At 40.3% G+C, this 22,875-nt stretch overlaps 1 protein-coding gene across 14 annotated transcripts in view; it reads right to left on the minus strand.

Annotated features, from left to right (window-relative positions):
- Positions 1 to 22,875, minus strand: part of PDE1C (phosphodiesterase 1C) — a 445,397-nt gene that overhangs the window by 53,477 nt on the left and 369,045 nt on the right. For all 14 annotated transcript variants that reach the window (XM_067562472.1, XM_067562461.1, XM_067562459.1 and 11 more), the window contains 5 exons: positions 13,489 to 13,590; positions 12,068 to 12,188; positions 9,271 to 9,352; positions 4,704 to 4,824; positions 2,280 to 2,455 (listed from right to left, as the gene is read on the minus strand). In XM_067562472.1, coding sequence (XP_067418573.1) covers positions 2,280 to 2,455; positions 4,704 to 4,824; positions 9,271 to 9,352; positions 12,068 to 12,188; positions 13,489 to 13,590 — 602 coding nt within the window. The remainder of the gene's footprint in view (positions 1 to 2,279; positions 2,456 to 4,703; positions 4,825 to 9,270; positions 9,353 to 12,067; positions 12,189 to 13,488; positions 13,591 to 22,875) is intronic.

The following is a 22,875-nucleotide window of genomic DNA, read 5'->3' on the forward strand; positions in this document are numbered from 1 at the left end:
TGGGGCATATGTTTATTCTGATCCTTAATTTATAACTATTTAATAATGATATTTTAAGCAGGAGGAGCTCAGCAACAAACCCACTTGTTTTGCTTACACAGTCTAAGACATTTTCTAAAAATACTATACTCAGTATAAAAACAACACACTAAAGTTTCTATTGATAATATCCTTACAAAAGATACCATGCTATTCTATAGGAATGATACAAATCATTGCCTCTTTTAATAATTCTGGAGAGTTCTTCTTCACTCCTGGTCCTAAATTGCTGTGTAATGTTGCTGTGCACTAATAAATAGCTGTTATGCACTACGCCCTGATTGTGACTGCATTCCTATTATTATTATTTATTTGCAACGTAGTTATGCCTAGAGGCCTTGACAGAGACTGTGGTTCCATTGTGCTAAGCACTGTACAAACATACTGAGCAATGGTCCCTGTCCAAAGAGCTCATGAGATAAATAGGTAAGATATGCAAAGTGTCAGAAAACCGAGGCACATAGAGGTGAAATGATGTGCCCAAGGCACAAAACAGGCTAGTGGCCAAGCCAGGAATAGAACCCAGGTCTCCTAAGTCCCAATCCAGTGCCCCATTTGCTAGATCCCATTGTTCAGCCAATTCACTGACAAGATCTGTGTTTGTAAAGGTCTTTAGGATGAAAAGTTTTGTATAAATGTGATTATTACTGAACACACCCAGAAATGTATGAAGATTTAAAAACTGATGAGCAGAGAAAAACCAGAACCTAACTAATGGTACACGTGTCCATTCGAATCATATGACTTGTTATGCACATTTCAGGAAAATTCTTTACTCAAAGCAGCCACTGCAAATGGGTAGAACACAAAGTTAAATGCCCATTAGGCATCAGGGTCAGTATTAGCATTAGCTGATCATTAGGGTCAGCAATATGCATTTGTTTGTAGGCAATTTGTAAAGTATGCATTATTTAGTTCCCTGATGGTCTCCCCTGCATGGAGGATTTAGATAGCCGGAGCGTGCACTTTAGATAAACAAACCATATATATTGTAATGAAAACTTCATGAACCGCAGTCATGTATTGAAGATAAATAGATTGGTCACATACATTTAACGGTCATATACCAAAAAACATTTGGCCACATTAAGGACCATAGTTATTCAGTAAACTTTCATTTGTTTTCATCAGAACTTTTTGATCCAAAAAGAACAGATGAAACAAGTAAATAGCCATTTTAAAAAGTAAGATCTATCTGAAAAAAATTGGCAAATAAATGGACTTTATTTTTTCTTTGCAGAAGAAGCATAAAAGGGGTTGATACCTTGCATAGTATGTTTTAACCTCAAGAAAAAAAATGTTGGTTAATAAACTTGTCCCCTTCTGCCTCTAAAGAGGGTTTATAATTGAGGATGAGCAATCTGCTTCAGTTAATATAAAAACTGAACCAAGTCTTCCACTATCTCTTAAGTCAAGTCCAAATCAGTTTAGTTAAAGAACCTTCACCCGTCTCCTTTCTTCACTTCTAAGAGATGACTATTAATAATGGATATCAGTATAGGTCCCAAAGGTCACAGTCAAAATTGAGGCCTAATTGTGCTGAGCATTATACATACACAGAAGAAGAAACAGTCCTTGCCACAGAGAAATGTATCTAGCTCTCCAGCAACACAGAGTTTGATCTTGAAAACATTTACTACTCGGTATATGTTGGTTACTACCATGAGTAGTTCTGAGATCTAGTGAATGGGAGTCTTTACAGTAGTAAGCAGTATGGCTGACATGTAAGTGTTTGTAGGATAGGGCCCATACACAGTACTGTACAATACCACCTCCATACAAGAAAAAAACAAGTATTAAAATCAAACTATCTAAATCAAACAGTATAAAATATACTGTCTCAGTTAATCAAGGATCTGAGCAACAGGTATCCAGCTCTGAAGAGATTTCACAAGCTATCAAAAAGTCAGATCCTCCTTCTCATTTGGGGCCTGATCCAAAGCCCACTGATTTCTCTTTCAGTTCCCTTTCTTTCATCTTCTTTACTGCTCTCTTTCTTGTAACACATACATTCCTCCCAACACAGGCATGCACAGTATACAAAAAGGTATAAAGCACCGATGAACTTTCAGTAGAGTTGCACAGTATTCCTTGCTCCGAGTGTGGTGAGTGTTGTTGGCCTCTCATGGCAGATGGTTTGAGAAATCAGAGTTACTTCAGGGCTAATTGGGTAGGAGAAAAGCCTGAAGGGGAGGAGGTAAAAGAGTTTTCAGTCTTTTGTCAGGAAGTTCGGCTGTTACCTTTGGTTGCTTTTGCTTTCCATTTCTCCCGGTTCTGCTGCACCACCTCGGTCCAGGTGGCTTTAAAACATTTGAAGTCCACAGTGAGTATGGAACAGTTGAGTGAGGCACTTCCTTCTGACCCAGTGCTCTTGACACTTGATCTTTTAACATCTGAGGGGCTAATGCTATTCAAACTGGGAGACAAGATCACACAATGTGATAGGAATCAGAACTTCATACACTTAAATACAGTTAAAGAGGAAACAACCCTTATCCATAAAATACTATACAGCCAGTCATCAAAAGTCAATATCCAACACTTAAATGTCCTCCCTCTGTTCTCATGCTTGTGTTGGAAGAACTATATCATGAGCTCACTGGAGGTGATCTACTTTATAATTGATGGCTCAATCTGGACCATTATAAGGAACAGTCAAATTGGAGTCTATTGGAGTCTAATTCCAATACAATTTATACTAATGCAATAAACAGTGAAGCTATTCCCAATTCACACCAGCATGAGATCAGCCTTTTGATAGCCAAACCTTGTGAACTTCAATGAGCTCAACATGTTTAATACTTATATATCTTGCCTAATGCTAATAGAGTTGTGTGAAAGTTTCCATTCTCACTTCGCAACATTTACAATAATAAAATGGAAATTTGTGTGGAACTACACACCAAAAACTTCTTGCATAAGTAAATTCCAATCACTAAAAATGTGATTCAAACACATTTTGCCCTTGCATAAATAGCAACTAGTGCCCTGTAGCTCTGTTCCCTTTCCAGATGGAAATATTATACAAGAACTGGCTTTATAACCTTTTTATTTCAGCACCTGACAAATTACTAAATGTGTCCTGGATCTTCTCGGAAGTGCTGCAGATATTACTTATGCCCTGTCTCACCTTTCTAAAGGACCCTGACCCAATGGTGGGCTAAAGGACCATCCCACATCATCATCTCTGGACAGTGGCTTGTACTGGCTCTTAGTTCTAGGGCACTGATCTAAAACCTCTTGTAGTTTCTGTCACTGCCTGCAGCTTCAGTGAATTTTACATATGTTTAGAGTCAAGTTCAGATGCAGACAAATTTGGAAGGAACCCATAGAACTCCAAAAATAATTACGGATCTGGAATGACTAATGACTAGCTAAGCTGTTCTCAGTGGTGGCAGATGACAGAACAAGGAGAAATGGTCTCAAGTTGCAGTGGGGGAGGTCTAGGTTGGATATTAGGAAAAATGTTTTCACCAGGAGGATGGTGAAGCACTGGAATGGGTTACCTCGGGAGGTGGTGGAATCTCCATCCTTAGAGGTTTTTAAGGCCCGGCTTGACAAAGCCCTGCCTGGGATGATTTAGTTGGGGTTGGTCCTGCTTTGAGCTAGATGACCTCCTGAGGTCCCTTCCAGGCCTAATCTTCTATGATTCTATGTGGAAAACTTAAGCGCCTAAACAATTGTTGACAGCAATGACTAAGGCCTGGGGGTGGAAGGGAGGTGACTGACTGTTAGAGGGTTTTATAGCTTGTCTAAAAGTACAGAGGTAGCTAAGCTGCAAAAATTTAGTTCTAATTCCAACCCCCTTCCCAAAGTTCAAGGGCATTTAGGATTCAGGTTTTGGTGGTTAGATTATGGAAATATAGACCATGAAAACCAGCTTCAGATTCAGCCCCAGATTTCAGAGGTATTCAAGTATGGAATTTTGGTTTGATCCAATGTCTCTCTCTAACTATCTGTTTCGTGTAAAACGCCAAGGATGAAAATGAATTATTTAGTGTGGTATAAGGGGTAATAAATAGAAGGAAAGGAAGAAAAGGAAAATGCAGTTTGATAATCAGTAGATACTTCTTAATGGCGAGATCTATTAGGTTTCTGAAGAGGATGTCCAAGGGAAGTGGTTGAAACTCTACTGCTGGAGATATGTACAAATCAATGGAGAATAAACAATGTCTGGAGAAACCTTGCACTGGCAAAGGGAGGGGCTAAATGACCAAATAAATCTTTTCTCTCTCTCATTATGCCGACTAATCAGATAATGGTGAATAGCGTACAGGCTATCAGATTAGTTCCCATTCAAGCCTTTGAGTACTCACCCTATAATAGTGTTGAATTATCCTAGGATCTGCACAGGAGAAACCCTAATAATTCAAGATGTCACCTTGGTAACTCCTGTGACAGAAGGTCAGGTTAAATGAAAGTGAGACTCTTTACATCCAAATTCCAATGAATTCTGACTTGGATACATGCATAAATTGAGCAATAATTAACCAGGTCTAATTGTACTTTATGGTCCATCCATTCTCTACTACACTCCCCAACCATATTTCTCTTCTGATAGAAACCAAGACAGACAAAATCAATGGGAGGTCTTCACTAATACCTAATGAGTCCAAAATTAGGCCTAAAAGCAGACGCAACACTCATGCACCAAAGGTACTCACCTGGAACGTCTAAATCCAGTCATGCCAGAGCGGGAGGCTTCATCAATGAGTGGTGTTACAATCTTCTCTGTCATGTCTGTCAGCACAGTAAAAGTGGGCTCCACAATGAAATCAATAAAACCTGAATCAAAACACAATGGATGTGAACAGAACAGGTAAGTATTTATGTTTTGCCATTGCCTGTGAATTATCTACTGCAATAGCATAGTGGATGAAAAGAATTACATATTGAAAGAGGAATTGAAAAAAATGACAAGGAAGAACGACACTACATATTAATCCTGATCCATGAACTGATATCTGGATTTAGCATGCAATGGTAGCTCCTTAAGTGTTGGAAAGAAAGTGTGGAAATTCAGAACATAAACAGATGCAATAGAACTTATTTTGAGTATCTAAGCCAAATTCTCAGGACAGTTGGATGAGACCAAGTTTGGATAAAATTTCTGGAAACAGACAAATAAAAGAATAGTAATAATGATAGGCTTCTCTGGGTATTTATTCAAAGTGTCATGGAGTTACACACACAACCCTGCTACTATATCAGTGGGTTTTTGTGAATATTCTCATTTGAAGGTTTGCCAAGCTTGTTTTCATTGATGGCCAAATGTGTTCAGATGCTATTTATTTAGTTTTTAACAGATTCATATTTTATTTTTAAATCAGGAGTAGAGGTAAAAAAATACAGAGTTAAATCTTTCCCTCTAGTGGTTTGTGCACAAGGGGATATTACTGGGAGGAAGGGGCATAAGAAGTCTTCCTGTAAATTAGTTCTCTGTGCAAGCAGCTGGGATGGATATTCAATACCCATGGCATTCAAGAAAGCACTCGTTTCTGCGACTGCTAACGTTCTGACTCATGCACCCAACCTTCAGCCACCCATAGCTTTGCCCTGCAGTGACACCATACAATAACCATATTGTAAGTTGGCCTGGTAATTCTTTGCAATTTGCTGAGTTCCCCCCACCTGGACCAAAGGCCTGACTTTAAGATGTGAATCACCTCTGATTGGACTTGGTCCCAACATTTTCTTTACAAAAATGAAGTGGCAGGTGAAAAGAATGTGTCTATTTTGTTCTCTGCCTTTGAAGAAAATGTTCTTATTAAATAGTTTAATTTCTGTAAAAATGATACATGCTAAGAAACCCTCTCTTTGCATTTCTGGTCATCAAGCATGCTCAACAACTATTAGAGTTAGCTGAAAAAATTCTGACAAAACATTCTCTTATTGGAATTTGCCAGTTTGTCGAAATCAAAACATTTCACAGTGATGGCTTGATTTTAACAAAGTTCTGATGGAACCTTACCTGCTTTCTATCCGTTTGGCTCCTCAGCAGTTCACCATACAGACTGCCCCAGAATCGGGGACCTCAAGGTTTTGGGATCTGTGGTTCTAGGACAACTCAACTTGCAGACTGCCTGTAAGCCAGGGCTTCATTCCCTTTTGCAGAGAATTTCAAAATTTTGGGATTTCATTCCAAATTGAAACAAAACCAGCTCTAACAATGACCTTTCATACAGCAGCAAAATATAACACGATTTAACTCTGACCAGGAGGGAACCTCTAGAGGTTATTTAGTTCAGCCTCACCTGATACTGTAAACAAGCTGTTGAGATAGCCCAGGAATGCTAAGTCCCCACTAGAAAGTGGACTGAGAACACACACACATCTCACAAATGGCATTCCTTTTATTTGTTGAAAATGATGGCTGCATGCCATAGATAATAGCACAATTTGGAATTCATGAGGTTCTTACTTCTACAAAGAAACTCAGTAATTACCATTCAATGGAACTATTTGTTAAAAGCTATCAATCAGATAAGCAAATGAACGTGAACTGAATATTTCCCTGAGAATCTGGCCCTGGACTTTGAGGGGAATCTTGCCTCAACTCATGATTTAATGAATGAGACACTAAAGACATCAAGATATTGCCCATGTGTTGAGCAGACTGAAATGAAAACGTTTTGATGTTGGAGGGCAAGATTTCTAGAGAGAATATGCCTGTTAATGCCAATTGGATGCAGTTAACTGCACACATTAAATATAATGATAAATAGCACAGAACTAAATAAATCTCTCTCTGCTTATTCACTGAGTGCCTGTTTCTTAAACTGTAATTGTTTGGCTAATAGTTAATTCACTATTAATTTTGCAATGATCTGCACATTGGATATGGTCATAAGAGTCTTTTTATTTAGAGACAAATTCTGGCTGACCTGTTCATGGAATAGAAAAGAGGAAGAAGCTACAAGCCGCTTCACAGCCTTGTGCCTTGCACAGGAGCTGGGAAGAATTCCTCGGAGTGTGGCCCCTGATCCCTTCTAGAGCCTCTGCAGAAGTGAAGGGCCTGAAATGGGGTGCACAGAAGGTGAGGCCTTCGCTCCACACACCTTTCCCTCCATACTAACCAGTAGACCTGGTGGGAGTGGGGAACTGTGTTGTACCATCTTCCAGAGCAGTGCAGCGGCCGTGCACTGCCTGGGAGCCCCCAAGAAGGGATTCCAGTTGAGCTGCATTGTTTTCCAGTCCCTGCATGGTCCCCCTCCAGCATGTCTGAGATGCCTAGGGAGCAATATTTCCCTTAGTGGTACTGTAGTATCTCCTGGGTGTATCCACTTTCTCAGGTAAATCTCAGTGTTGCAGGTAGGGAGGGGTGAACTTTAAAAGGTTAGGTGACTGGACATGATTTGAACAACAGCCTATTAGTACAGATGATTAACTGAACTATCTGAGCCTCTGGAGACTGGAAAAATAAGGGTGGGAGTATCATAAGAATGGGCACTCTGAGGCGATTTCTGGCTCATGACAGTCTGAAAGGGAATGTGAGAAAACATCTAAACTGGGGATGGCCCTGAACCACAGATCTGGATCTGAACTTCTGCAAAGTTCAGGGATGTTTGGATCTATGTTTCCATTCATCCCATTACAGTGCTGGGGACAGCTGTGAAATTTCATCCTTTTACACTTTTTTCATCTTGGTTAAACATGTTTGGAGGAAAAAACCAAAACCGCTCCTCCTCCCCCACACCTTTCTTTAAGACATTCCTCCATCTGTCACATTTTTACTGTCAGGGGGTATGTCTACACTGCAATGTAAGGGCTTGAGTGTCTATGCTCATCTATAACCCCAGGTTAGAAATTGTTGAACCCTTGGTCCCAACCTAGGGCTCAGCCTCTACACTGCATTATGTGGGCCAGAGTCCAACCACCCATATCCCAGACTTCTGAGCGCCCTCCCAAAATATGGCCGCTCTGTTCCAGGTGCAGTGAGAGAAAACTTGACTGTCCACAAGTGAAAGAAAGGCAGCCCATGGGATTGTGGGACACTTTTGGCAGACTCCCAGAGCACGAGTCCAGTAAGGCTGTGTCTACATTGCCAAGCCATATGGCTTGAACCCTGGGTCCCAGCTCGACTCAGGCTTTGACTCTCCACCCTAGATCCATGCCCAGGTTAGTGTGATTTGTATGTGGCTGGAAAGAGGGTTTGGCTTGAACCAGAGTTCAAACCCTGGGCTTACACTGCAATGTAAACAATGCAGTGTTTTCTCAGTTGCTCCTGCTATCCCATTCCACCCAGCAGTCCCTTTCTCTTTCATTTCCTCTCCCCCTTGTTCCTCTATCCCCTTCGTTTCTCCAGTCAGCCCCAGGAACCTATCTCCACAACTCCCAGTATTTTCTCTTATCCCCACACTCCTGCACATGTCTAGGCTTCTTCTCCCCTCTTCCTTGCCCCGCCACAGTTCCAGATTTATCATCCCTATCCCCATCTCCGTGCCCCTCAACAACTTCAGGTCTCTTTCACCGCTCCCCAGTGGTTGTTGGAACAATTTGTATAGTGGGGGTGCTGAGAGCTATTGAACCAAACTGTAAACCCTGTATATGATGGAAACCACTTCAAGCCAGGGGGAGCAGCAGCTGCATCCCCTGCACTCCTAGTTCCAGCACTTATGCTACTCCCCCACTGAACATTCTCCCCAGACCCCATTCTTAGTTTTCCTGCAGGAGTAGGAGTGGAAGAGGAAGCACTGTTTTGGTTCAGTGCAGGCTCCCATCTCCCCAGTTGGATGGGAGTGGGGAGACAGGGACAAGAAGCAGTGGTTGAACCCAGCATAAGGGTGGGGGTGGTGCTTGTTGCATGAGAAAGTTGAAACACTGCTGGGTTAGAAGGTTAGGGAATAAATTAAATGAGCAAAACAATGACTTCAGTCAAAACCTAAAGTAATGTGTATTGAAGCCATGATCCCCCCTTCATAGTGCAAGTGTCTTCTACGCTGCTCAGGAACCAAGGAGCAGCTGTCATACAGCTATGCATAGTGGTTGGTCTGGCAGCAGCATTACTGTTAACTCGGTTCCCCTTTAGTACAACTCTTGTATATCTATACAGCTTAGAATCATTCGTTTAGGGCCAATAACTCCACTGGAATTCTTTTTTTGCCCTTTCTAAACTAATTCAAAGTGATGAGATGAGCCCAGAGTCATCTTACTTCCATTGCAGGGAGAATAGTCTTTTTTCCTTTAAACTGCTGCTTTGAGTCCTAAGTGAAGTGTATCAAAAGGACATACCTATCTGAGACTGAGGAACCATAGTAGACTTGCGGTCACACAGTGGGGAGAAAGGAAGCCCTAGTTCTGCTTCTTTGTCACCCTGGAGAAACAAAATTGAGAGCAGATTAGAATACAGCAAGAATCGCTTAACATCTGTAACAGCTCTGGGCACTGGGATGGCCTCTCTCTCGTTTTTTAATCGAAGCTTGTGTTACACCTTTAATCGCAAGCCTCAGCTTTTTAAAGAACAACTTTTATTTTGGGCATTCAAATACTTTTTCTTCAGGAGCTTCTTGCTGACTGGTATCACCTCACTGTCTAACTACAGGCCTCATGCAGCAGCAGCACCCACTCTATTCTGCGTGCTTCCTCACCTTATTCTGAACAGGGCATGGTGACAATGTTCCATGTGGCTGTGTCTTGGAGTCAAAATATACTGCAACAATATCAAATTACCATAGAAATCAACGGTGGCATGAGAAGTCCTGGATGTTTCTTTTCTCTATTTGTACAGAAACAAGTTAAATTGTGCCTCAATCATGACTGGAGGGCCTTGAGTGCAATAATAAATAAACGCCGCCTCTTTTCCTTTATTATATTGGAACAGAGCAGAATTTGGGCTCTGTATGTTCTTGGGTGTGCATAGTCACCAGTGCTCCAGTGATTTTATATGCACTCAATAGGTGAATATTTTGCAAAGTGTACTGTCCTTCTGATTTAGAAAAGCATAAAGATATTGTGAGGTGAGATTTTTCTTAGCACATATATCACCATCTCTTGAAAAGTAAATCACTTTAAAGGTTCTAGAGCAAGATTTGTAGTGTCCTTGTTAAATCGGGATTACCGCAATACCTTCAAATTTAAGGCATTTTGCAAAGCTGACTGAAAAGAGCTACAAAGGGATTTCACTAAACTGGGTGACTGAGTAACAAAATGGCATATGAAATTCAGTGTTGACATGTGCAAAGTAATACACGTTGGAAAAAATAATCCCAACCATACATACAAAATGATGGGGTCTAAATTAGATGTTACCACTCAAGAAAAAGATCTTGGAGTCATCGTGGATAGTTCTCCGAAAATATCCACTCAATGTGCAATACTGGTTAAAAAAAAGCTACCAATGTAAGGAACCATTAGAAAAGTGATAGATGATAAAACAGGATATTTCATAATACTGCATAAATCTACAATATGCCCACACCTTGAATACTGCATACAGTTCTGGTTGCCCCATCTCAAAAACAATATATTTGAATTGGAAAAGGTGCAGAGAAGGGCAACGAAAATGATTAGGGATATGGCACAGCTTCCATATGAGGAGAGATTTAAAAGACTGGGATTCTTCATCTTAGAAAAGAGATGAATAAAGAGAGATATGATAGTGGTCTATAAAATCATGAATGGTGTGGAGAAAGCGCGTATGGAAGTATTATTTACCCCTTCACATAATAGAAGAGCTAGGGATCACCTGATGAAATTAATAGGCTGCAGGTTTAAAAACAAACAAAAAAAAGTACTTCTTCACACAACGCACACTCAACCTGTGGAACTCATTGCCAGGGAACGTTGTGATGGCCAAAACTATAACTGGGTTCAAAAAAGAATTAAAAAGTTCATACAGGATGGTCAGGGACACAACCATGTTCAAACCTCCAACTGCCAGAAGCATCTGACACTGGCCACTGTCAGAGACATGATACTGGGCTACATGGACCATTGGTATGACTCTTATGTTCTTATGGTAGAAAATTTTTGAATTTCAAAATGTTGTCCATATTTTGAAATTAAAATAATAATCAGGAAAAGCTTCAATAACATTTTCACTCCATTTTTTCCCTATGTTTCAACCATCTATGGAGCCAGTCAACATTTTTTTTATTTGGAAATGTTATAAAATTTGAAGTTGGAGAGGGGGAAAAAAAATCAATAAAATGTTTATGATTTTTCTTTTTTTCTTTTTTTTTGACAAGCACTACCTTTTAAAAAGTTTTTTGTTACTAAAAAGTACCTTTTAAAAAATGACTTTTACAGTACTTTTAAAAACCAAAACCAAAACCCAACCCGTCTTAGGGCCAGTTGGAGGAGTTTAGGGTATGACACAGGAATCAATAATGTGTCTGGATTTGTGGCTCTGGCAGCAGAAGTCCCTGCAAGAGCTCTAGGCTAGATCAGTCTGCTTGTCTATAGAAAGGGCAACATAATCTTCACCATTTATGATGGTACACATCCAGCTCTGTAATCTACAGCATACTGAGCTTTATTGGTTTCCATGACTTCATATCAAAGTAGAAATCAAAATGGAGATTACACTGGCATAAAACTGGCAGCAGAATCAGGTCAAAGAGAAATAGGAAGACTCTCACTATTGAAAGAAATGACAGTGTGGACCTAATGCTGAGTGCTTTCACTTAGGTGCACCCAAATCCTGAAGACCTTCAATGGGTGGCCAGCTGGGTACTCTGTTAAATATTTTGCCCTTTGGTCATTAGAAATATGCATTCTCATACAGGGCTGTTGGGCATAGTTTTGCCAGATGTCTGAAAGACTGAGAATTTTCAGGAGGTTCATAAGGACAGGATATCAGACACTAGCTTACAATCAGACCTAACAGTGGAGTGTCCCTGAAGTCAGACCAAAAAAAAAATTGTATCTATTTTGCTGCTACAGTGGGCATCTTCCCTATGAAAAATAAGAGAAGGTGTTAACCTATAGGATTCATTCTCCCTCTTCCTCTCCCATCGCAAGCCCACCCACTCCACCGCCCACTCTGTCAGCAAAACTACAAAGTAATTTTTTTAAGTCCCTAGGCTACCTGTCTGAAGAACTCCTCTAGCAAGGACATGGTCCAGCGATGATGAAGGTCCCAGGCCTTGGCTGGATGACTGATGTCTGCTGTATGCAACAACAGTGATAAGGCTTTCGGCTTGTCGATTCTGCAAACCCAAATGACTGAACAAGTTAATTGTCTGCACCAGTATGAAAAGAGAAAGAACAAAAATTCAGCTAAGCAAGGAAATGAGACCACTATAACCTTTGGCTGGGCTACTTACAGATTGATTTGTGTGTTTATAAAATCTGACAACTATGAAAGATTAATCTAAGTTCTCCTACATAAACCTTTCCTCTGGTAATGGAGTCATTCAAAAACGTAAAGGGAAACTGGGAGCATTAGCCTCACTTATTTTCTTTGCAGTTTGTGTGCGTGCACGAGTGAGTTTTGAATGTTCGTGATATTCTCAATTTGGGCTGGATCACATTCTATGAAATGTCAATCAGTAAATAATTCTAGATTAATTTAGTTTGATGACTTAATTAAACAATTAGGGCCTGATTCTGATCTCACAATAATTCCATTTAAATCAAGTAAATTCCACTGGTATAAAGCTGGTGTATGTAAGAGATCAGAAAAGAGACTCAAACTCTTTGGAGGTATGACATAAAAGGCTGAAATCTTAAAACCATGCCACTGAGGGGCTACCCAGGGAATTATGATCTATACTGCCGTGCAGTACATCCCCATTTCTCACTGCCTCAAACTGGCAGGAGTGCTGCAGAAGTAATACACACAGTTCCCGAGAGGAGATAGCCGCTAGTATCATCCTTCTCTGATTTAGGTACAGCTTTTTGGCAGGCCCTGGGAAGAGGTGTGCCAAGCCCTCCTTGGCTGGAAAAATACTACCCATGATTCCGAGTTTTGAGGGTTGGGATAAAATGAATAAAACGGTGGGGTAGAGGGGAGAAGATACTCCAGGTGACTCAGAGATGATCTTCTGTGAGGAAAAGGCCTTCTTCATATTGTTCTGCCTGCTCTATATCTCAGTCTCACCCTCTATGGCTCTGAGATTGCTTTCCTCTGGTCTCCGATTACAGAGCTGGCTCTCTGCAGTGGAGGCACAAGCTGCACGTTGTGGAATACTCATGCAGCTGGTGTTGCTCCCAGGGCCTGTGACTCGAAGCCATAATGAAGCTCTTTCAGTCATACTCTCTAGCTGGATCACACGTGCCCTCTCTCATGAATTGTTTAAAAAAAAAAGGAAAAGGTTTATCCCATAGCTTTCCTATTTGGATGCTGTGGTCCTCCAGAATATTATACATGCATGTGCTCATGTGTGAATTCATTCAAAACCAGAAACAGACACAGACATCAAAGGGTCCTCCAGAGAGAGGCTTTTGAAGTTTAACACAATGGCAAAGCACCAGCTGAAATGCACATAGTGTCACGAGGTGACTCACCCTTCTGGCTGCTGCAAAGCATTCTTCATGGCTTTGATTTGCTGGAAGTGACAGGACATATCAGTGGCCAACACCATCTCTATCACCAGTGTCCTGAATTCCCTTTTGGGCAGATATCGAGCCGAGAGAAGGGAGGAGAGAGAAAGAGAAACAAGTAAAAACCACTTCTGTTTCTTTTGTTGGGTAGCTGCAAATCATTTCTGACATTTCCACTCTCCCCCACTTGCATCACTGAACTCTTCACATTATCAGGGCAAAGGGGGAGAGAAAGGAGGATCTCACGCTGCAAATACCAGCCACAGAGTGAGCAATTTAGTCAGATGATTAACTCTTGCTAAGGGAGTTTCTGATGAGTCCATTAGGGTCCGCTCTTTTCAATTAAACACAAAGCTCCCAAATCGATTTCTCTGTAGGAGGCTCTTAGAAGGAAGCAAGCAGGCTGTTTAAATAGTGTGCATGTCTTGGGTAGTAGTAAGTGAACTTTGAGACACAACCATGTATCAACTTACCTCCTGAGTCAGTTTTAAAACAGTTTTGCTAGAAAAACTAAATAGCTCGTGTAGATATCATATGGGATGTTCATTGACTTCATAGCTTGTGCAAACTGAACTTATTGCACGTACCAGGGCTCCTTGCATCCCCTCTACTGCCCCACCCCCCAAGTCCCCTCTCCGGGTGCCACCCTCCCAGCCCCTCTTTGTCATGGACTTCCTGAAACCTACCCCCCAAATCTCCTCCTTACCAGGGTTTTATTTGGAAATTGCACTCATTTTCACCAGAAACAGGCCATTTTTTTTGGAAAAAATTGTATTTCACTATGATCTTTTCATAAAGAACATGGCTCCATCCTGAATTCTAATCTAATCTTCCACTACACCCAGGGAGTGATTCATCCTTCTGAGACAGGCAGGTGTAATTTGCAAAACCCTCTTCTCCACAGAGCTGTCAGGGGTTTCTATGCTCCAGAAGAAAGGAAGGGGTTATCTGCATTACTGCTGTCCCAGGGGACTCTTCTTGGAGAAGAGCAGCTCTAACATGGAGCTGGCTTTCTATGGGGATCCCACCAATGGAAAGTGCTTTGCAGATGCACTGAATCAGCGTCTCATGGGTGCCCTGGCCACACACCCTACCCACTTTTCTGGCTGTTCTGGATGGCTGCTGTGGCAAGGATTTGAATATGCTTCCCTGCATCTCCAGATGGACTTTCCACCAGCAGGGGACTACACATGCATATTTTGGTATAATCATCTAAGGCTGAATCAAAGCTACAATATTTCCACCTTGGGATAAAAATCCTCCACATTTCTGTAAGTAATACATTAATACTTCTATGCTATCTTTACCACTGATTACTGCATCTGGAGTAACTAATTATGCGTGCATGAGCTTCAGGTGTGTACTGTAGTTGTATCAGTACACAACTGGTCATTGATTTCTGCTCCGCTTTAACTTACACACACAAATTCTTTCAAATCCCTTGCATTGGTCCAGCTGGAGACCACTTTAATCTGTTCTTTAGGACAATTGCCCTGAGGACATTCACGTCATGAAATGTCACATAATATTTTTTAATGTTTTGTTCCATGCAGTTTTGCTTCTTAGCCCCACCGCAACTTATGCTATGCCCTGCTGAAAGAATTAAATCCGCATAAAGTCATAGAAATTGGAAAAGGCCTATTAAGGTCATCTAGTCCATACCCTGGGACCCAACAGCAGGACTGATCCCAACAGCACAGTGCTTTGTCCATTCCACTTCAGTCAAACGCATGCAATTTTTGTGCACAGCAGAAAATTATGTGTAAGCCATATATCGTGTGACTCATTTTTTTATTTTCATGGAAAACAATAAAGGAAGGAACAACACTGCCTTGAAGGCAACATTTTCAAAGGCTGGCATCTAAGTAGTACTCACAAAAATGCGCATGCATGCACACTGCACACATACAACTACCAGATTTGGACAAGAAAAACATATTATTGCTTGTGCAAATGTCTGTTATATGTACAAATGAAGATTATGTGTAGGCAAATTTTTCAGTCTGAACCTCAGAAAATGTATCCCTGAAAGTTTCAACCAGCCTACAAAAGGCATCACTGACTTTCAACAACAAAATATAACAACACACACAGTATTATATGGTATGATAAATCACATTCTGGGCAAGTCCACATCTGCTAACAATGGTTTATGAAAAGCTTCATTAGACACTATTTCCTGAGCTGTACTCTGATAGGAGCTGAAGAGCTCAACATTTTCCAGATGCCTTTTTAATCCTCTACTTGCCAGTAAGAGCTACTAAATATGCTCTATTTCAATAAACTGCATGGAAATTACTAGCAAAGAAACACAGTACCAGAAAAGAGATCCATAATAGTATGTTGGAAAACATCTGTTCTCTTTGCAATTTTTTTTCTTAATTCAATATGATCTGTTTTAGTTTCAGTTTTATAATTTACGTATTTACTACTTGAGCAAATGGGATTTGTCAAACTAAGCAACCCATCGACTTTTCACATATTTAATAAGCAAGAGAGTTCTTCAATGTGAAAGAGAAAAAGTGCAGAAAATGAAATTAAGGACTAAGCTCTTTTCTCCCTGATTGCCCCGTAGACCTCTTCCAGGCTCATCTCTTCTTCCCGTACATGCAAAAGCCCCGAAGAGATCTGCTGTGCTGACTGGATAGAAGAACTTTCCCTGAAAACACATTCCCGGACTAGAAAGATTAACCACCATAAAATTGATAAAACCCATATGCACAGGCAGTCAGATTTCCCAAATCTATCTTCAGTTTTTCTATTGCAGTCTTAAATCTTAATGTGACCTCAGTTCAGAAAAGGCACTTTAGCATATGCCTGAGTTTTGTCCAGGACCAAGGCCTGGACCTATTGCTGTTGGGGACATGAAAGCTTTCATGTGCATAAAATGATTAAATAAAGCCAAATTTGGACATGATAAAGCTGTTAAAACTGGTTAGGCTAAAATTTTCAAAAATGCCCTCTGATCTGAAGGGCCTTGGATATTTATTGCCCAGTTTAAGACACTTTGGGCCTTTTATTTATGTATTTATTTTTTTTAAGTTCCTGTTGACTGCATCTAGGATTGTGAGCTCTCAGCACCTCTGGAACAGGTTCAAGATGTCTCAGGCTAGACATTCAAAAATAGAGGCATCTAAAATCAGAAGCCACATTTGAAAATGTTGGCCTTATTGTACATCCGAACAATGGCAGTTATTCTGCAGCAGCTTCAAGTATACCAGCTACAAATTAAGGCCCTAACTGAAGAGAAAGAAAATTAAACAACCTAGAAAAGATTCAAACCTAATTAAACATTTTACTTCAACCAGTTACTGTATTTCTTAAAGGAGATGTATTACTCTTAGAATCTTCAAACATAAAGGAGTATTCCAAGGAACATGCATTCTGACTAGAGCTAGGAGAGTAACTGATTTTTTCAGTTCACTGCTAGTTCTGAAAAATAAAAATTCAATTCAGGTCAAACCAAATTTAAAAATTCAAAACATTTTTGGTGAATCAAAGTCTGTTTTGGGTAACACCTAGGAATACCAACTGGCAAGGGGGTGCAGAGGTGTTAAAATGAATTTCTTGGTGTGGAATGTACATTCTAGTTCACCAAAGAGCATCATGTGGTGTCTTGAAGAAAAGCTTGTGTCACTTTGGTAATGAATATCATTGTGAAATATATGCATGGATACTACATAGGGAGCTATGTATATATACTCAAAATGTGCTCTTAAAGTCAGAGACTCAGACTTTAAGGCCAGAAGGGACTATCATGATCATCTATCTGGCCTCCTGCACATTGCAGGCCACAGAATCTCACCTGCTCACTCTTGTAATACACCCAAACCTCTGGCTGATCTAAAGACTTCAAGTTACAGAACATTCACCATTTACACTAGTTTAAACCTGCAAGTGACCCTTGCCCCATGCTGCAGAGGAAGCCGAAACCCACCCAGGGCCTCTGCCAATCTGACCCAGGAGAAAATTCCTTCCTGACCCCAAATATAGTGGATCAGTTAGACCCTGAGCACAGGGGCAAGACCCACCAGCCAGACACCTGTGAAAACATTTGCTGTAGTAACTCAGAGCCCTCCCCATCTACTGTCCCACCACCGGCCACTGGAAATATTTGCTGCTAGCAGTCGCAGACCGGCTACATGCCATTGTAGGCAAATTCATCACACCATCCCCTCCATAAACTTATCAAACTCAGTCTTGAAACAAGTTAGATTTTTTGCCTCCACTGTTCCCTTTGGAAAGCTATTCCAGAACATCATTTCTTTTATGGTTAGAAACCTTCATCTAATTTCAAGCCTAAGCTTGTTGATGGCCAGTTTATATCCATTTGTTCTTGTGTCCATATTGGTGCTTAACTTAAGTAACTCCTCTACTTTCCTGGTGTTTGTTTATTTTTTTTTGATGTATTTATAGACAGCAATCATATCTCCCTTCAGACTTCTTTTGGTTAGGCTAAATAAGTCAAGCTCTTTGAAACTTCTCTCATAAGGCAGGTTTTCCATTCCTCGGATCATCCTAGTAGACCTTCTCTGCATCTGTTCCAGTTTGAATTCATCTTTCTTAAACACAGAAGACCAGAACTGCACACAGTGTTCCAGATGAGGTCTCACCAGTGCCTTGTAGAATGGTATTAAAACACTTCCCTATCTCTACTGGAAATACTCCCCTGATGCATCCTAGTTCTGCATTAGCCTTTTTCACAGCCACATCACATTGGCAGCTCTAGTCATCCTGTGATCAACCAATACACCCAGGTGTTTCTCCTCCTCTGTCACTCGCAACTGATAAATCCCCAATTTATAGCAAAAATGCTTGTGGGTAGTCTCTAAGTGCATGACCCTGCACTTTGCACTATTACATTTCATTCTATTTCTATTACTACAGTTTTCAAGGTTGTCCAGATGATCTTGTAGGATATTCCGGTCCTCCTCCATACTGGCAATACCTCCCAAATTTGTGTAATCCACAACTTTTGTTAGTGCACATCCACTTTTTGTGCCAAGGTCACTAATAAAAATGTTAAATAAGACTGGTCTCCAGATCGATCTCTGAGGAACTTCACTAGTTACCTCCCTCCAGCCTGACAATTCACCTTTCAGTATGACCCGTTTTAGTCTCCCTTTTAACAGTTCCTTATATCCACCTATTAATCCCCATCTTCTCCAATTTAACTAATAATTTCCCATGTGGAACTGTATCAAATGCCTCACTGAAATCCAGATAGATTAGATCTACTGCATTTCCTTTGTCTAAAAAATCAGTTATCTTCCAAAGAAGGAGATCAGGTTAGTCTGGCATGATCTATATTTTGTAAAACCATGTTGCATTTTATCCCAGTTATCTCAATGCCCTTAACTCCTTTCTCTTTCAAATTAGTTCCAAGACTTTGCATAGAATTGAGGTTAAACTAACACGCCTGTAGTTTCCTGGATCCCTTTTTTCCCCTTTCTTAAAAATAGGAACTGTATTAGCAATTCTCCAGTGATAGGGTGTGACCCCTGAGTTTACAGATTCTTTTAAAATCCTTGATATTGGGCTTGCAATTTCATGTGCCAGATCCTTTAATATTCTTGGATGGAAATTATCCAGGCCCCCCAATTTAGTCCCATTAAGCTATGTGTAAGGACTGGTCACCAACAAAGGTGAAAAACAGGTTTACTGTCAGACAAGTGATGTTTATATTGTCTCATTCACAATCGGTCTCCTATCACCAGTCTGAACAAAATCCAAATGAAGGATTGCAGAGACTTCAAAAAGAAACTAACAGGAAGAGAAAAAGAGTGGGGTGGAGGAGGGGAAGAGGGGAGAAAGAGAACCCTATCTGGAGGTATACACCAAAGGTTTGCTCCACTATATTTGACAGGCAAAGTGAATACCCACTCAACTTTCACTGAGGAAATAAAAGGACAGCAATTTTGCTTCATGAAAAAGGGGTCTCAACCAGGCTTCGTTGAACATGCTTGAGAGAACTTTGGGTGAAATCACTTTCTTTAGACAGGAGGTTAACCGGTTAGTCAAGTTGAGTCTCTAGAAAGCTTGTTATGATTTTATTTTATCTGTAACCATTTGTTTCCAATATTCTTACTGTCTGTCACTAGGATCTCTGTTCTTCGATAATAAACTTATTCTTGCTTTCCCCATAAATACATCTAAGTGCTGTGGCATTAAGCAAAGTGAAGGTCCTGAGTTGAATCTTACAAGTTGCTGTGTACTGCCCTTTGGGAACAGCAGGCCTGGTAATTCTGTGACTGTTCAGTGGAGAAGGGGTTGAACACTGCAGGAAATGCTCTGAGAACTTGGTGGTGGGAATGTGCCTTTAGCTATCTGTACAGTGTGTGAGGCCTGTGAAGGCCTGGAAGGCAGTGCTTGTGCTGCCAAAGGCTGTTGCTTTCCGGGAACTGATCCACAACAAGCACAATCTGCTAAGGGCAGGTAGTAGTGAGGTGCCTCATAACCCTGGGTACCCTTGGGGAGCATCACACTGAGACAAACAAATGTTGTTTGACTTGAAATGTTTTGTTTCCAGGTGTTTTTAAAGGCCTAGGTTCACAAAGCAGGAGAAGTTGGTGGTGCCCCTCTTATAACTTTTAGCCCAGTGATTAGGTGAATTTCTGCCAAATGCATAAATAGTTTCAGGTCAACTAAAATACTTTTTTTCCAATGAATAAACTGTTCACCCAAATTTTTTTGCCCAGCTCTAGTTCTGACATATGAAGAGGTGGGGGAAAAAAACTCTTCTAAAGGTAGCTTCTACTCAAACAACATTTTAAAGTTTCAAGATTCAGACTATTTTTCTTGGTATATTGTGGTCAAAATACCAAGAATTCGGTTAAAAGCATTAACAGGAATGTACTTTGTAGCCAATGACAGTACTTCGTTTACCATAGCCCAGAATCAATTGTTGCTTTTCATTTAATGGACAAAATAGTTCCCAGTTCCTCATCAAAGTTAAGAGTGTAGGGAGAGGTAGTGGGAACATCACAGTGCTATTTATTTAATTTAGGGCTCTTGCAATATACTTGGTAAAATGTTTGTTTATTGTCACAAACAGTCTAGAGTCTGAATTACTTCCCATTGTTGACTCAGTGCTTCATCTTTCTAAGGACTGGTCTATACTGGCGGCGGTGGTTGACAGGAGATATGCAAGCTACATAAAGTAGCTTGCATATCTCCCGTCAACATACTTACATTGACATACTATGGCATCTTCATAGCGCTGCTTCCACTTTTCAGGGAGAATGCCCTCGAGAGTGCCCTCGAATGGAGAATGCTCACCCATCAACTGAGCGGGTCTACATATATACTGCCGCTGCACTGATGCTTGCCACCCGGCAGTGTAGACATACCCTAAGATAGATAAATCCAGTTTCCATGGGGTTTTTTTACTGTGTGTGGTCTTTAAGATAAGACTTTCCATGACATTCTTCTTTGGCCAAAACTACCTCCCCCACAAATACAATGTTCTACAGTTTGCTGCTTGTGTGGTTAGCTGATGGCCTCCATCCAAGAGGTTGTAGCATTTCAATGACTGCATGTCATGAACTGCATTGGGATGAAAAATGTTATACTTAAAATGATATTATGAGGAAGAAGGGGTGGATTAAGATGCTAATAGAGAGTGGAAAAAATGAAGAGAATCAAGGAAGCTATCATGTGCCATAGGCCCAAATTTAAGTTTGAGGAGAATGTAGTTATACTAGAGATGAATGTATTCCATTGTGCTTTGTACAACCCTACCCCCTTTTCATTTTTCATTTTGTTTTTAAGACAAAATTTAAATTTTGAGCCCAATCTGCTTGGACAACTTCCTTTAATATTTTTTCTTTCAATATCTCTTCACCTCCCTCTTCTGCCCTCATTAAGTTTCAGCAAGGTATTTAATGACATGCTTAATTCTGCACATTGAGTAATCCCACTAACATCAATGTAGATATATGCTTTAGTACCTTGCTTAACTGGGACATTTTCCTCTTCCTTGAAATATCATCATCATAGGTATAGAAACCTACATACCAAAGCACTTCACAACCTGCATGAATCCAACTGTACTGACGTGCCATGACAGATTTTTTTGTAAGTAATGATGTTTACATTCTATATACTGTTGGAGGTTGTTTTCAATTTAAAAAATAAGTTTTCTTTGATATCTTGCATATCTAATTTCAGTGAAAACAGATTGTCTTTAAATTAAAAAAAAAAATCCCGTACACACAACAGCATCATGCTGTTAACTGAAATTGTCCAGCTCCTTGTCACTGTGCAAGGTGAATGAAATGCAAAAAGTAAACAGACAACCTAGTTCTTTAAAAGTCAATCAGATTTTAATACCACAACACTCAGAGTGGGTTTTATTCTTTTTTCAGGATTCTGTGACTTTCTTAGTGTCAACATGTTTTTTCTTCAGTGTTTGTCTGTTTATGAGTTCACAAGAAGATGAGTTGATTGAAGGTTGAGTGATGCTGAGTCCTACCTAGCCAATCATCCATAGTGCTGACTTTTGAATGAAATCAATCACATGTGGTTCTGGGGTTTAGGCCAGATCATTGCCATCCTGGATCCTGAGGGTTTCTGTGCTGGAAAGACTGGGTGAATACGGAACACAGACCCATGGGAGGAGGAAGAGGGTAAGCTTTCCCTGCTGACCCAGCTTACCAGGGCCCAGAAAAGTGCTGCTGGGTGCCCTCAATTTCCACTGAAGTCAATGAGACTTGAGTGTGCTCGGCACTTTGTTTGGTTTGAATGCATATATGAGCCGCTATATGTTTGTCTGCAATAACGCAACTCAGGATACTTTCCCTCCAGTGAGAAAGAACTCTGATTAATATAATCTAGTACAATTAAAGACTCTTCAGCACAGGTAGCTACATTTGTTTTATGCATAATTGTTATTTTTAAAAGTTTCAGCTATTTAATTTAAAAACAAAATATAAAGCCCTTTTTCAGTTTGAATAATCTCTTATTTTAAAAAATTCTGATTTTTAAAATAAATTATTTCCATCATGAGTGCCTGTCTTAAATTATACCTTCTTCTGGCTTCTTGGCATGTCTATACATGCACTTATATTCCCTGGGCCTGATTCTCATTTACACTAAGGCTCATTTATAATGTTCTGGCAGCATAAAGGGGCCTTGGAGTGGGCTTAAATGTAATTTATGTCTTTGGGTAAATGAAAATCAGGCCACCAATATACCCACTTACACAGCGGTAAGTGGGTGCAGGGAGATCTATGAGAGGCTAATAAATATATTCTATTATAAATTAACTAATTTCACACATCACCTCTGAATTTAGTCCTAAGGGTATAGGAGATGAAAGTGACAGGAGAAAAAATAGGATAAAGATTTTTA

Source organism: Emydura macquarii, unplaced genomic scaffold (genome assembly GCF_026122565.2).
Source record: "Emydura macquarii macquarii isolate MOO-44397 ecotype Brisbane River unplaced genomic scaffold, CSIRO-AGI_Emac_v2 contig_2432, whole genome shotgun sequence".
Classification (NCBI taxonomy): domain Eukaryota; kingdom Metazoa; phylum Chordata; order Testudines; family Chelidae; genus Emydura; species Emydura macquarii.